Here is a 13,328-nt window from a genome sequence, read left to right as displayed (position 1 = left end):
GGGGAACAGCTTGTTAAGGATTACTACTATTCAATGCATCTATAGTAAGTGATTATTACCAGCACAGGACTGGTAGAAGAGCTAACACTGTGGATAAGGGAGGGTCCTTCAGGGCCCCTCTCGCCCAAGGGCCCTGATGCGGTCGCACCTCTGCAACCCCTATTGCTACGCCACTGCATAGCCCCATGATCTGTGATTTTCCCGCATTCCTATACTTACTACACGAGCAAAAATGCTAAAGAATTGCGGGAAATATCGCATCGTCATCGCAATCATGCAAACGCTTCTGCGCAATATCTGTTCTACATCCGATGCTCTTGCGTTTTGCAATCTGCAAGCAAACGAAAATGGATAGCAGAGTGAAGAAAATTGGGTGACTGAGTCGGCCACGGCTGAGCATATTGGTAAATAATAGTTGTTTGGCTATTGCTGAGCTTAGAGCCCCATACACACCAGGGGGTCAGTTTCACCTGGCAGGGATCGGTCCACAGTGGGGCAGCATGGTGGCGTAGTGGTTAGCATGCTTGCCTTGCAGCACTAGGTTTGAACCCCAGCCAGGGCACTATCTGCATGGACTCTGTATGTTCTCCTTGTGTCTGTGTGGGTTTCCTCTGAGCACTCCAGTTTCCTCCCACATCCCCAAAAACAAAGTTAATTGGCTTCCCCCATAAAAAAATTGGCCCTAGACTACAATGCATACACTACACGATACATACATAGACATATGACTATAGTAGAGATTAGATTGTGAGCCCATCTGAGGGACAGCTAAGTGACACGACTATGTACGCTGTACAGCGCTGTGGAAGATGTCAGCGCTATATAACTACTAAACAATAATATAATTGCTTGGGCGACACAGCACTGCCAACTCTGTACAGATGTGTCAAGATTTCAACCAACAATGAGGGGAGACTTACAGCAAATTTATTTCCTTTTAAACCATACCGATTACTTGGCAGTCCTGCTGTTAACTTTGGCTGCAGTAGTGTCTGAATCGCACACATGAAACAAGCACGGGCGAATCTTGTCAGGCTACAGTCAGAACTTCTGATCTGCATGCTTGTTCAGGGCCTTTAGCTAAAAGTATTATTAGCAGAGGCAGGGGCGTAACTAAAAATCACTGTGCCCCCCTGCAAAATTTTGGATGGGGCCCCCTCCCGCCAAAGGAGTGTTAGAAAGACTGGAGGTAGAACAGCGCTGTACACAAGACCCTGCTGAATGCTGCATAGGGACTGTGTACAAATCTGTGTATGATTCATTATTGGCAGAGTAGATGCAGTCATTAGAACCATTGTGCAGTGAGCAGAAAGTTGTTTCTCTCCTTGCCCTTAGTTGTCAGTCTTTCAGGACTGGGCCCCCTGTGACTTCTGGGCCTCCCTGCGGCTGCATCCCTTGCAGGGTCAACTGTTACGCCCCTGAGCAGAGGATCAGCAGGACTGCCAGGCAACTGGTATTGTTTAAAATGAAATAAATATGGCAGCTGCCAGCCATATGTCTCTTAGTTCAGGTTTCCTTTAAAGGATACCCGAAGTGACATGTGACATGATGACATAGACATGGGTATGTAGAGTGCCTAGGACACAAATAACTAGGCTGTGTTCCTTTTTTCTTTTTCTTTCTCTGGCTGAAAGAGTTAAATATCAGGTATGTAAATGGCTGACACAGTTCTGACTGACAGGAAGTGACTACAGTGTGACCCTCACTGATAAGAAATTCCAACTATAAAACACTTTCCTAGCAGAAAATGGCTTCTGAGAACAGGAAAGAGATAAAAATGGTCAATAGTTCATAGATTTTAGCTCTTGCATACTTCAATGAATGTGTCATTGAGCAAAAACAATTAAACAGTTAAAACTTTAAACATAGATTTAAACATAAAATAAAACTGTGGAATATCTTAAAAGTCATTTTTAGGAGAAGAAAGATAGATACAACTGTTTTTCATTAGTTTATTTTTGCCTCGGGTGTCCTTTAAGACAAATCAACTTCGTTGGCCACATCCTTTTCACCTGCTGTCACTCACAAAATGTGATGGATCCTCAGAATGCAGGTGGCGAGTATTGTTAGAAAGGTAAATCTAGGAAGGCGTATAAGACCAAACCACGTGTTTCCCATCAATAGACCTCCGTAGGTCAGAGATATTCATCTTCTGTCGCTTCCTTATGGCTTCTGATCACTGCCACCATAACGCCATCCAGTTCTTGCCCCCAATGAGTGCAATAAAGCAGCGGAAATTGCTCCTCTGTGTCAGGCAAGCGGTTGAAACAATTAATTTGATGTTGCCACCATTGTACAGTAATTCCAGGGGCCTTGTAAACGTCAAGGAGAAGGAGTCAATTAGCAGGATTTACGAGGCCGGCATGGGAGCCATCGGTTAGGCCGCTAATAAGATGAACCTGAATGTAGTGCGGTTCTGTCCTCTCCCGTTGTCACCTCTTCACCTCCGTCTCTATCTCCGCTCCACTCATGGAGAGGTTCTTCTACCGGGATCGAAGGATGAAGAGGTGACACCAAACACTCTGTGGGCCAACCTCAAGAGGCCTCCGAGAAATTCCCTCTCCATTTTTCACTCAGGTCTGTAACGGGGTTGGACTGATTTATGGGAAAACTGTCCTCGGTGGGCTTATTGTGATTCATGAGGTCTAATGTGGTCGACGGAGATGATCAATGAGAGGCTAATTTTGGCAAATTTGATGCAAACTGCATGCGGCTTAGAAGCTAACCATGACTGAAGTGATTGCCGATTTTCGGGTTGACTTATTTACAACAAAATTGCAAATAAATTAGTATCTTCTGGTTCAGCTCTTGGCAGTGGTGTAAGTAAAGAGCTTGGGGCCCCAGGGCGAGTTTCACTTAGGGCCCCAAGCACTCTGTTGATATGGAGACCCATAACCGATCAGTAGCAGTGACCTGCTACTGATTGTGTGCAGTGAATTGCCCAATAATGGTGCCATGGTCCCGCCCGCGAAACCATCGGCAACAGTTTAGAAGGCAGCGGTGATCGGCTGCTCTGGTGCCAGCGCCCCTTTCTGATTGGTCGCTTGCCAAAGCTTTCCCTCTGACTGGCCGTGGTGATCTCTCGCTTGTGATCGGGTTTTACTCTATCCTGCCTCAATAAGAGACCTATATAGACACCTCATCAGCCTATGATGTCATAGGGAAGGGAAGCAGGTTGATTAAAGGGGCACTCCAGCAAAAAACTGTAAAATTTAAAATATGTGCAAACGTATACAAATAAGAAGTACATTTTTTCCAGAATAAAATGAGCGATAAATTACTTTTCTCCTATGTTGCTGTCACTTACAGTAGGTTGTAGAAATCTGACAGAAGTGACAGGTTTTGGACTAGTCCATCTCTTCATGGGGGATTCTCAGTGATATATTTATTTTCAAAAGCACTTAGTGAATGGCAGTTGCTCTGCCCAACTGCCAAAAAACTGTGTAGCGAGCAGGAAAGCTGGACAGCATCATTGTTTAAATCCTTTTTAGGGAATATCTTTATAAAGAATAAAAGCCTTGCTGAGAATACCCTATGAAGAGATGGACTAGTCCAAAACCTGTCACTTCTGTCAGATTTCTACTACCTACTGTAAGTGACAGCAACATAGGAGAAAAGCAATTTATCACTCATTTTACTCTGGAAGAAACGTACTTCTTATTTGTATATGTGTGCACATATTTTAAATTTTACAGTTTTTCGCTGTGGTGTCCCTACAGATGGGATGCGTCTTTGTAGGAGGAACTGATCTTTTGCAGGAACTGATCTTTTGCATGTGTACAGCATCTTTAGAAAGATCAGTCTTTCAAACCTCCCTGACAAACCTATGCGACAGTTTGCAAAGATTTTTATCTGATGTAAGGGCCGGTTCTGTCATGAAGCAAGGTGAAACACTTGCATCAGGCGCAGAGATTACAGGGGCAGCATGTTTGTACTGTGAGTGAGGTGAAGAGGTCATCATTGGGGAAAGGCAGCTTGTTGTGCTGTGTGAGGAGTCTGACAGTGAGTGAGGAGGGGGGGGCAGTAGAGCAGCATTGGGGAAAATCAGCTTGTTGTGCTGTGTGAGGAGTCTGACAGTGAGTGAGGAGGGGGGAGTCAGGAGAGCAGCATTGGGGAAAGGCAGCTTGTTGTGCTGTGTGAGGAGTCTGACATTGAGTGAGGAGGGTGGAGGCAGGAGAGCATCATTGGGGAAAAGCAGCTTGTTGTGCTGTGTTAGGAGTCTGACAGTGAGTGAGGAGGGGGGAAGCAGGAGAGCAGCATTGGAGAAAAGCAGCTTGTTGTGCTGTTTGACGAGTCTGACAGTGAGTGAGGAGGGGGAGGCAGGAGAGCAGCAGTGTTTCATTTGAATTAAATGAATCAGAATAAATTGTCGGGTGCTGTGTGATCATTCCAAATCGGGAGCGGGGGGGGGGGGGGGGGGAGAAGCACATCCTCACAAGTTTGCCTCAGGCAGCAAAAGTCTAGGAACAGCCCTGTCTGATGGGTGTACTCAGCTTGAGAATAGACTGTGTAGGTATGGCTCTCATACTACATGGAGGGGGTAAAATTGGTCTGTGGTCTTTCATTTTCCAAAGACTTTTATCTCAGGTGTGTACTCCCTGATTTACTTTCTGAAATTTTATAACGGGCAACAACTTTAAGCCTTGTACACACCTTCAATTTTGATTGGCCAAAGAGAGGTTAACTAAACAATCTTCCCATAGTATTCATGACCTGTTGACCATTATACAACATGGAGGGGGTAAAATTGGTCAGTCATTGGACAATCCTAATTAAAAGTGTGTTCCAGGCTTTAGTATAGGCAGGAGATCTCTGTGGAATGTTCTTTTACTGAGTGTTCTAAAGCCAGTACAAAATATGCCTTGTCTCCCAGAATTATCTAGGGGTGAGAATTCCATATACTAAACAGCCTAGGCAAATCCTCAGTGGGAGAGCGGGCTCTGTACAGCCCTGCTATTTATGGATATAGGAAGTGTGGCTGGTGGTGAAACCAGGATAATTGTTGTAAAAGTGGTTCTCCTGAATAATTAGGATACACTCTACTACATTCTATTACAGGGCCTCTTTACACATCAATGCAGCTATTCTTTCTAAGAAATGTGTAATCGGTCCAGATGCGGGGTCTGGGTGGAGGGAAAGGGTCTCTATTTGGCGGTCTGATTCTCCATTTGTCGGCCGCGGTCGGCGCACAATGGCGAGGAATCAGGAAGCGTTTAGAAGAGACGTTCTCTCTGTATTGAGATGCCATCTGTGGATGGGAATGTATAGATAGAGAGATGGAGCCTTTCATAGTATGAGAATTCCGCTCAGAGAGGCTTCCGGCCCCAGAAAACCGCCATTCAATGAGCCACTGATCAGAGGAAGAACCGTCAGGATTCACTGGCTGAAAGGATGGAGATGAAAACGTTAATCCCCTGTGATGTTTCCTGTACTCTGGGCTGGAGGACCTCATAAATCCGACAAGGATCCTCAATATTCAGATGTCTCCTTTTACCGACACCTACAGTAAGCGGTCTCCCCGTGTCTGAAAATGAGGCTCAGGAGTGCAATGTGGGTTACTGGGAGTGGTGTAACTAAGGAGCTTGGGGCCCCAGTGCAAGTTTTACATGGGGCCCCAAGCACTCTATTGCTATGGAGCCTCAAAATCTATCAAGGATCCCTGCAGTGTCAGAGAGGTCTTTTTAACCCCCCCCCCCCCCCCCCCCCTTAAAAAGAATCCTAGGTGGCTTTTAAAAATCCTAATTGCACACAGAGGCTGGGTCTGCATATAATGCCCAGCCTCTGTTGCTATACAGCGTCCCCCCGCCCCCAGGCCCCCCCTGTGCTCTGCTGTCCCCCATAAATCAAACCGCCGTGCTAGCGACACGCAGTGTGTCATTAGCCTGCTTTTTCCATGGCCACTGTCACTCTCTGCCGCTCCCCAGCCTCCTCCATATCGCCGCTCCCTGCCTGCATCCCTTCCCTCCCCGCTGATTGGCACTTAGCCAGGATATTGACCCGACTGTGTACCCCCCAAACTATTGCCTGATGAAGCGGGATAGTGACCCGTGAAACGTGTTGCAAATCTTGGAGCTTTTAATAAAAGTTACTTTGTATGTGAGTAATGCCCCATTGTCCGTTTTTTTTCTACGAGGGAGGTGAGTCCACCAACTTCCCCCTTTTTAAACGTTTTTTAATCGCTTTTACTCTTGTTGGCGCCTCTGTTATACTGTTTTACTATCAGTACATGCACAGCTTATACAATGCATACTGGAGGCAGCAGCGATCAACACACGCTGCAGCTAGTTTTCTATCAGTACAGGCACAGAGTAAGGCCCGGTTCACACTTGCGGTGGCCCTCCGGAATCGCCGTGCCGGAGCCGCACCGCCTGCAGAACGGACGGAACGGACGCACGGCATAGCAATGAAAGCCTATGCGTCCGTTCACATGCGTCCGTTCTGCCGAACCGGAGCCGGACCGGATCCGGGCCGGATCCGGACTCCGGCCTCCGTTCCAACATGCGCTATTTTTTCATCCGGCTCCTCCGGCAGCCGTATCCGGGGCGGAGCCGGACTGCACCATCCGGCCAATACAAACCAATGGGAACCGGAGAGCGCACAACACACTGGCTGAGAAATCCGGATGTTCTACCCCACTTCCTATGGGGATTGTTGCGGCGATATTGGATGGGGACACATGGGCAAGCATTTTGGAGTGGAGCAGCACAGCTGGATCCGGATCCGGAGATGTTGGCAGCATGTCGGAGGTGGAGGTGAGTGCTAAACAGCAGAGGGCCTGATTCCACAGGTCCCCCTTCTGCTGACCTCCCAGACCCCAACATTTTTTTTGTTTTTAACGTAACTTTTGCCAAACGGATCCGGATCGCATCCTGATGGACACCTGATGCAACCTGACTGGATCCGGATCGGATCCGGATCAGAACCGTACGGTTCCGATCCGGATCCGGTCCGGATCCGGTCAGGTCATCCGGTCCGTTTGGCAAACAACCGCTAATGTGAACCGGGCCTTACAGCTTATACAGTGCATACTGGAGGCAGCAGTGATCAGCACATGCTGCAGCTAGTTTATTATCAGTACAGGCACAGAGTAACAGCTTATACAGTGCATACTGGAGGCAGCAGTGATGAGGACACGCTGCTGCTAGTTTACTATCAGTACAGACACAGAGTAACAGCTTATACTGTACATACTGGAGGCAGCAGAGATCAGCACACACTGCAGCTAGTGTACTATCAGTACAGGCACAGAGTAACAACTTATACTGTACATACTGGAGGCAGCAGAGATCAGCACACACTGCAGCTAGTTTACTATCAGTACAGGCACAGAGTAACAGCTTATACTGTACATACTGGAGGCAGCAGAGATCAGCACACACTGCAGCTAGTTTACTATCAGTACAGGCACAGAGTAAGAGCTGATACTGTACATACTGGGGTTAGCAGGCATTGTATTAGCAGAAGTGATATACATTTGTTTTGTTTTCTTGCTCTTCAGGTATTCTGGAACTCAAGGAGGACACGATTGAGAGTCTGCTGGCGGCGGCCTGTCTGCTGCAGCTCTCTCCAGTCATAGAGGTTTGCTGCAACTTCCTAATGAAACAACTCCATCCGTCCAACTGTCTGGGGATCCGATCGTTTGGCGACGCGCAGGGCTGCCTGGATCTCCTGCGGGTGGCGCACAGCTACACTATGGTCAGTATAATTCCACGCCCTTCTAACTGCTCAATATAAACACTAACTGGCACCGCCCAGACTAGGCACAAAGTGCTATCTGGAAACTGCTGATAGCGATGACCAATGAGATGGCTGTAATACCAGCTCACATGCACATTAAATGCAAATTGTGTGCGGTTTGAGACTGAGCAAGTCAAATTTGACAGGAAGTGCATACAATTTTGCATTAAACTTACATGAAAGCTATTGGCGTCACATTGGCCATCCTTAGCTGCTGTGGAGGCTGGCAGATGTATGGCTCTGTGTTAAAGGGAACCTTAACTGAGAGGGATATGGATGTTTCCTCTTAATACCAGTTGCCTGGCAGTCCTGCTGATCTCTTGGCTGCAGTAGTGGCTGAATCACACACCTGAAACAAGCATGCAGCTAATCCAGTCTGACTTCACTTAGAGCACTTGATCTGCCTATGCTTGTTCAGGGGCTGTGGCTAAAAGTATTAGAAACACAGGATCAGCAGGAGAGTCAGGCAACTGTATTATTTTAAAAGGAAAAATCCATATCCTTCTCAGTTTAGGTTCCCCTTAATACCCCTATTTAAACAATACTTGTCCACTAACTGGATTTCCTGTGTCTGCAAGTGCGGCTGTGAATAAAATTATCCTTACTGGGTAAGCGCGATTATGGACAAACATGCTCAATAGAACGAGGAAGCGCCTTTGCGCTGAGGAAAAAAAGCTGTGCATGAGCGGTTTCGTTCTATTGGCCATGCGCCGACCTTACTTGAGCTATGCACAAGCGGTTTCGTTCTACTGGGCATGCCCCGACCTTACATGAGCTATGCACAAGCGGTTTCGTTCTACTGGGCATGCGCAGACCTTACTTGGGCATGCCTAGTCCGGATACACTCGTCCATGTCCAGGAGCCGGGTCAGAAGCTGTAGAGGTACACTGTGCTGGAATAGTGGTCTTTACGAGGATCCAGGAAGCCTCTGGATATAGTGGTGACCTTCTGTTTACCAACATAGCGTCGCTAACGATGTAGCTCCACCCCATTACTAGGGAGGTGGAGCAAGACGCTTATTATTCTCCCATGTTGCAGATAGAGTTGTGTCCATTTCCAAGCTGCATGCTTTTGCATAAAGTTGGCATAAAGTTTGCATCCAAATTATTATCATCTTCTTAACCATCGAAAATTCTTCGAAAATATAAGTGCTTAGCCAGGCATTTTTACTTCGGATATTTCCCCCTTGAAGAAGGGCGCAGCCAGCGAAATGCGTCAGAGGTTAATAAATGTATATTTATTGCATTCACTGTTTAAACTCGTCTTCACCTACAGCCACTCATAGAGTTTTGTTCAGATGTCCTCCACACAATATTGGGCTAGAGACAAAGCCCCATTTGCTAGCCACGCCACGTCAGCCAGAGTACGCTCCTCTGACCTGTTCCTGGTGCTGATTCTGTCCTGAAATGGCCCGTGTGACACGGAACTTTGTCTGATAAGGGTGTTTTGCCAGCTGAACATCTGGGGACTCACATGTTGGAGGGACGATGACCCCTGATGTGTTTTTCCGCCCTCCCAGCTCACACACACTGCAGGACACTTCCTGTCCCGTGACCCCGAATAACTGAACAGGAAGCTGAATCTATCTGTCACAGCCAGAGCAGCTTGGGGAGATAGAGAACAGGATGTTGTTGTCAGATATCTTCACATGAGACACTGCGGGGGGGGGGGCTCATCCTCAGTCTGTTCAGTCAGCAAACTTCCAGGGACCACTTTATCGGACAAACTGGCTTACCATGCGACCATGATAAATTGATGTATAATATGTTTTCACTACATCCTGAAAGTTTGATCCATGAATTGCTTGAGAGGGATGTACCCTCTCCTCCTGTCTCCACATGGTTTCTTCTCACTGTGATTGGCTCACAGTGATCACAAGGTCAGGAGCTAATGAAATCGGCTCCTGAACGGCTCACAGCAGAAAGAGGAGAGCTGTGCGGTAATTGAAATATATGTCCTGGCAGGGATAACCGGTCCCAAACAGGACATAGATTTAAAATACCGTGGTACAGAAGCATTTAAAAAAACCCTCCAAAATGGGATGTGTTTCACGGGACACAGCCTGCTTCGTCAGACAAAAAGGGCGTGTCTCTCTCTATCAGGATCACGGTGAAGCAGGCTGTGTCCCGTGAAACGCAGCAGATTTGGGGTTTTTTTAACGTGACAATTAAGTCTTTACTAAAAATTTACTATTTTGGTCATCATTGGAGAGGTAAGTCCACCTCTACCAATTTTTGATACATTTTACACTTGTTGGCGCCTCTGTCACATGGTTTTTGTTGCCGATTTCCTACCCTTGGTGGAGAGGTCTCACCCTCCTTTCCTTACTGCAGTGAGCGACTTCTAACCCTAGTTGGGTCAGGTATATTCTCCTGACCTGCCTTTACTGTAGTTGCCATGGAGATAACCCTGACTTGTGAGTATATTACTACCCAACAATTCATACACACTATACTGGGCTCTCGACTCTCTCCTTCTTTTTGGTTGCAATCATTATACAGCTTTCATAATTATAAAACAAACGCATACGACTGGTTGTTTATAAAAGGACAGAACTCGCCACAGTGTTATAGAAACGGTAACATTGTAACGATCGCCCCGTACAAAAGCTCCCCGCGCCGGCCATTGTTGCATTGCGCGAGCGTGATTGATATTCGTAGACGGAGCATAAATCAGGCCGTGGCAGCTCCACGCAATGATGTTTCATCGGAACGGCTCTCCCACATCATTTATAATACATAATAAATGTACCCCGCCGCGTCATTCAGTACAAATCAACTGAACGCCGCCTCGAATACAGAATAGTAATAATTCTAGACGAAGGCTGGAATTATTCTGCGTTATTAACAGTCATGAAAGCCGGTGACATCACCCAATGACAGGAGACGGAGGGAATAGTTTATATGGGAACAGTCCACTGAGATTCATTGTGGTCCGTATCTGTCAGTACATGATGACCTCACCACAGCTCAGCAAAAACTTAAAGAGAAACTCCAACCTAGAATTGAACTTTATCCCAATCAGTAGCTGATACCCCCTTTTACATGAGAAATATAATGTTTTTCACAAACAGACCATCAGGGTCGCTGTATGACTGATTTTGTGCTGAAACCCCTCCCACAAGAAGCTCTGAGTACCGGGGTACTCTGGGCAAACTGCCACAATGTAACAATGTTCACAGACAGGAATTAGCTGTTTACAGCTGTCTGCAAGGCCAGAACAGCTAGCAGCAGCTACATAACCTGCCCACAGTAACAATGTCACCATGTAATACATGTCAGAATGTAAATCAGGGAGAGGAAAGATTTTACAATGAGCAAACACTGACTAAATCATTTATACATAATTATAGTAAAAATGAAGCACTTTTTTTACTACATTATTTTCACTGGAGTTCCTCTTTAAAGGAACAATATCAATTACCATGTTTTTAATTGAGATAGGAATTGCTTGGGAAGTGCTGGTGTATACATTGCACTGCTTATCTGTTTGTTCGCTGTTATCAAAATCCTTTCACACTTCACTGATGGCAAGTCTGACAAAACTTGACGGACTACTTAATCATGAAGGGGGAGGGGGATCCCCTCACACTACATCTGTTAATCCTGTGTGTGAGAAAGCTCTCACTGGCAGCTGCCTGCATCTTTGACTGAGTTGTCTGCAGAGGGCAGAGGAAATGTATTTTAGGTGCAACATAAACATTTGTAATTGTGTGTGAAACCTGACACCAGAGGCTTTTCATATAACTCTGCAGTCTGACATGCAAAGAAGAGTGTAATATAGAGATACACCTTGCAAATGAAACATTCCAAAACCTACTCACAGTGAGTTAAACCTTTTGCCTCTGATATTTTACATGAATAGTAGGAAAATGTTTACACAGCTACTGGTAATACCATTTTTGCTGTAAAGAATCTTAAAGAGACTCTGTAACATCAAAAACCTCCCCTGGGGGGTACTCACCTCGGGTGGGGGAAGCCTCCGGATCCTAATGAGGCTTCCCACGCTGTCCTCTGTCCCACGGGGGTCTTGCTGCAGCCCTCCGAACAGCCGGCGGCAGACCCGACTGTAGATTCAATATTTACCTTTGCTGACTCCAGCGGGGGCGCTGTGGCTGCTTTCGGCTCGGAAATAGACGGAAATAACCGATCTCAGTCGGGTCCACTCTACTGTGCAGGCGCCGGAAACTTGCACCTGCGCAGTAGAGCAGACCCGACGGCGATCGGGTATTTCCGCCTACTTCGGAGCCGACAGCTGTCAGAGCGCCTGCGCTGGAGCCGGGAAGGTAAATATTGACGTCACCGCTGCACGGAGGGCTGCAGCGAGACCCCTGAGGGATGGAGGACGGCGTGGGAAGCCTCATTAGGATCCGGAGGCTTCCCCCACCCGAGGTGAGTACCCCCCAGGGGAGGTTTTGTCGTTACAGTTCCTCTTTAAGAGTAAAGAAGAAATGCAGAGTTTTATACCACTTTAAAGGAACATTATCAAACCAAGTGTTCTAAAATGACAATGTACAAATATCTAAATATTATTTGTACATAGTCATTTTAGAACACTTGGTTTGATAATGTTCCTTTAACCCCCTTGGCAGTATGAAAAATACCGCCAGGGGGCAGCGCAGCAGTTTTTTTTTAATTATTTTTTTTTAAAATCATGTAGCGAGCCGAGGGCTCGCTACATGATAGCCGCTGCTCAGCGGCATCCCCCCAGCCCCGCCGATCGCCTCCGGCGATAGGCGATCAGGAAATCCCGTTCAAAGAACGGGATTTCCTGGAGGGCTTCCCCCGTCGCCATGGCGACGGGGCGGAATGACGTCACCGACGTCAGCGACGTCGGGACGTCATTGGGAGACCCGATCCACCCCTCGGCGCTGCCTGGCACTGATTGGCCAGGCAGCGCTCGGGGTCTGGGGGGGGGGGGGCCGCGCGCGCCCCGGATAGCGGCGATCGGGCGCGCGGCGGCGGCGATCAGGGTGCTGGTGCAGCTAGCAAAGTGCTAGCTGTGTCCAGCAAAAAAAAAATAAAGTAAATCGGCCCAGCAGGGCCTGAGCGGCACCCTCTGGCGGCTTACCCCGTGTCACACACGGGGTTACCGCCAAGGAGGTTAAAGTGGTATAAAACTCTGCATTTCCTCTTTGCTCTTAAGATTCTTTACACCACAAAAATGGTATCACCAGAGGAAAAAAAATAAACTGGTTGCAGAACAGCATTCTTAATACAGCACTTTCTTCTTCATCCAAAGAGGTGTTAATATTCTCTTTTGTTTACACTCCTTTGTCAGATATATTTAGTAAACATTAGCAGCAGTGCTGAAACTCTGCTTCTAGTATGTGTGCAGCTGAGAAGTGATCACTAGATAGATTTTAATGTATAAATTCGGCAGATTTGCAAGAAAATGCAATGGCAGCCTTCAGTGCAGATAAACTGTACTTTGAAAACTTGTAATTTGTAAACAGACAATTTTAATGGTGCACAAAAGTAAATATGAAAACTGTATGATTAATAAAAAGTAGAAAAACACATTGTTATTTCAGAGTTTTATCCCACTTTAAGGAGGCCCTGTAGTGACTTATAGTAGAATGCAGACAATTA

The 13,328-nt window shown here is 46.8% G+C and overlaps 1 protein-coding gene across 3 annotated transcripts in view; it reads left to right on the top strand.

The window, feature by feature from the left end:
* The window catches only part of KLHL4 (kelch like family member 4), a 223,128-nt gene that overhangs the window by 157,823 nt on the left and 51,977 nt on the right, over positions 1–13,328 (top strand). For all 3 annotated transcript variants that reach the window (XM_068250007.1, XM_068250010.1, XM_068250008.1), the window contains exon 4: positions 7,499–7,695. In XM_068250007.1, the coding sequence (XP_068106108.1) occupies positions 7,499–7,695 (197 nt within the window). The remainder of the gene's footprint in view (positions 1–7,498; positions 7,696–13,328) is intronic.

Source organism: Hyperolius riggenbachi, chromosome 8, assembly GCF_040937935.1.
Source record: "Hyperolius riggenbachi isolate aHypRig1 chromosome 8, aHypRig1.pri, whole genome shotgun sequence".
Taxonomy (NCBI): domain Eukaryota; kingdom Metazoa; phylum Chordata; class Amphibia; order Anura; family Hyperoliidae; genus Hyperolius; species Hyperolius riggenbachi.
The sequence above is the reverse complement of the archived record's forward strand: the minus strand, read 5'-3'. Positions and strand labels throughout refer to the sequence as shown.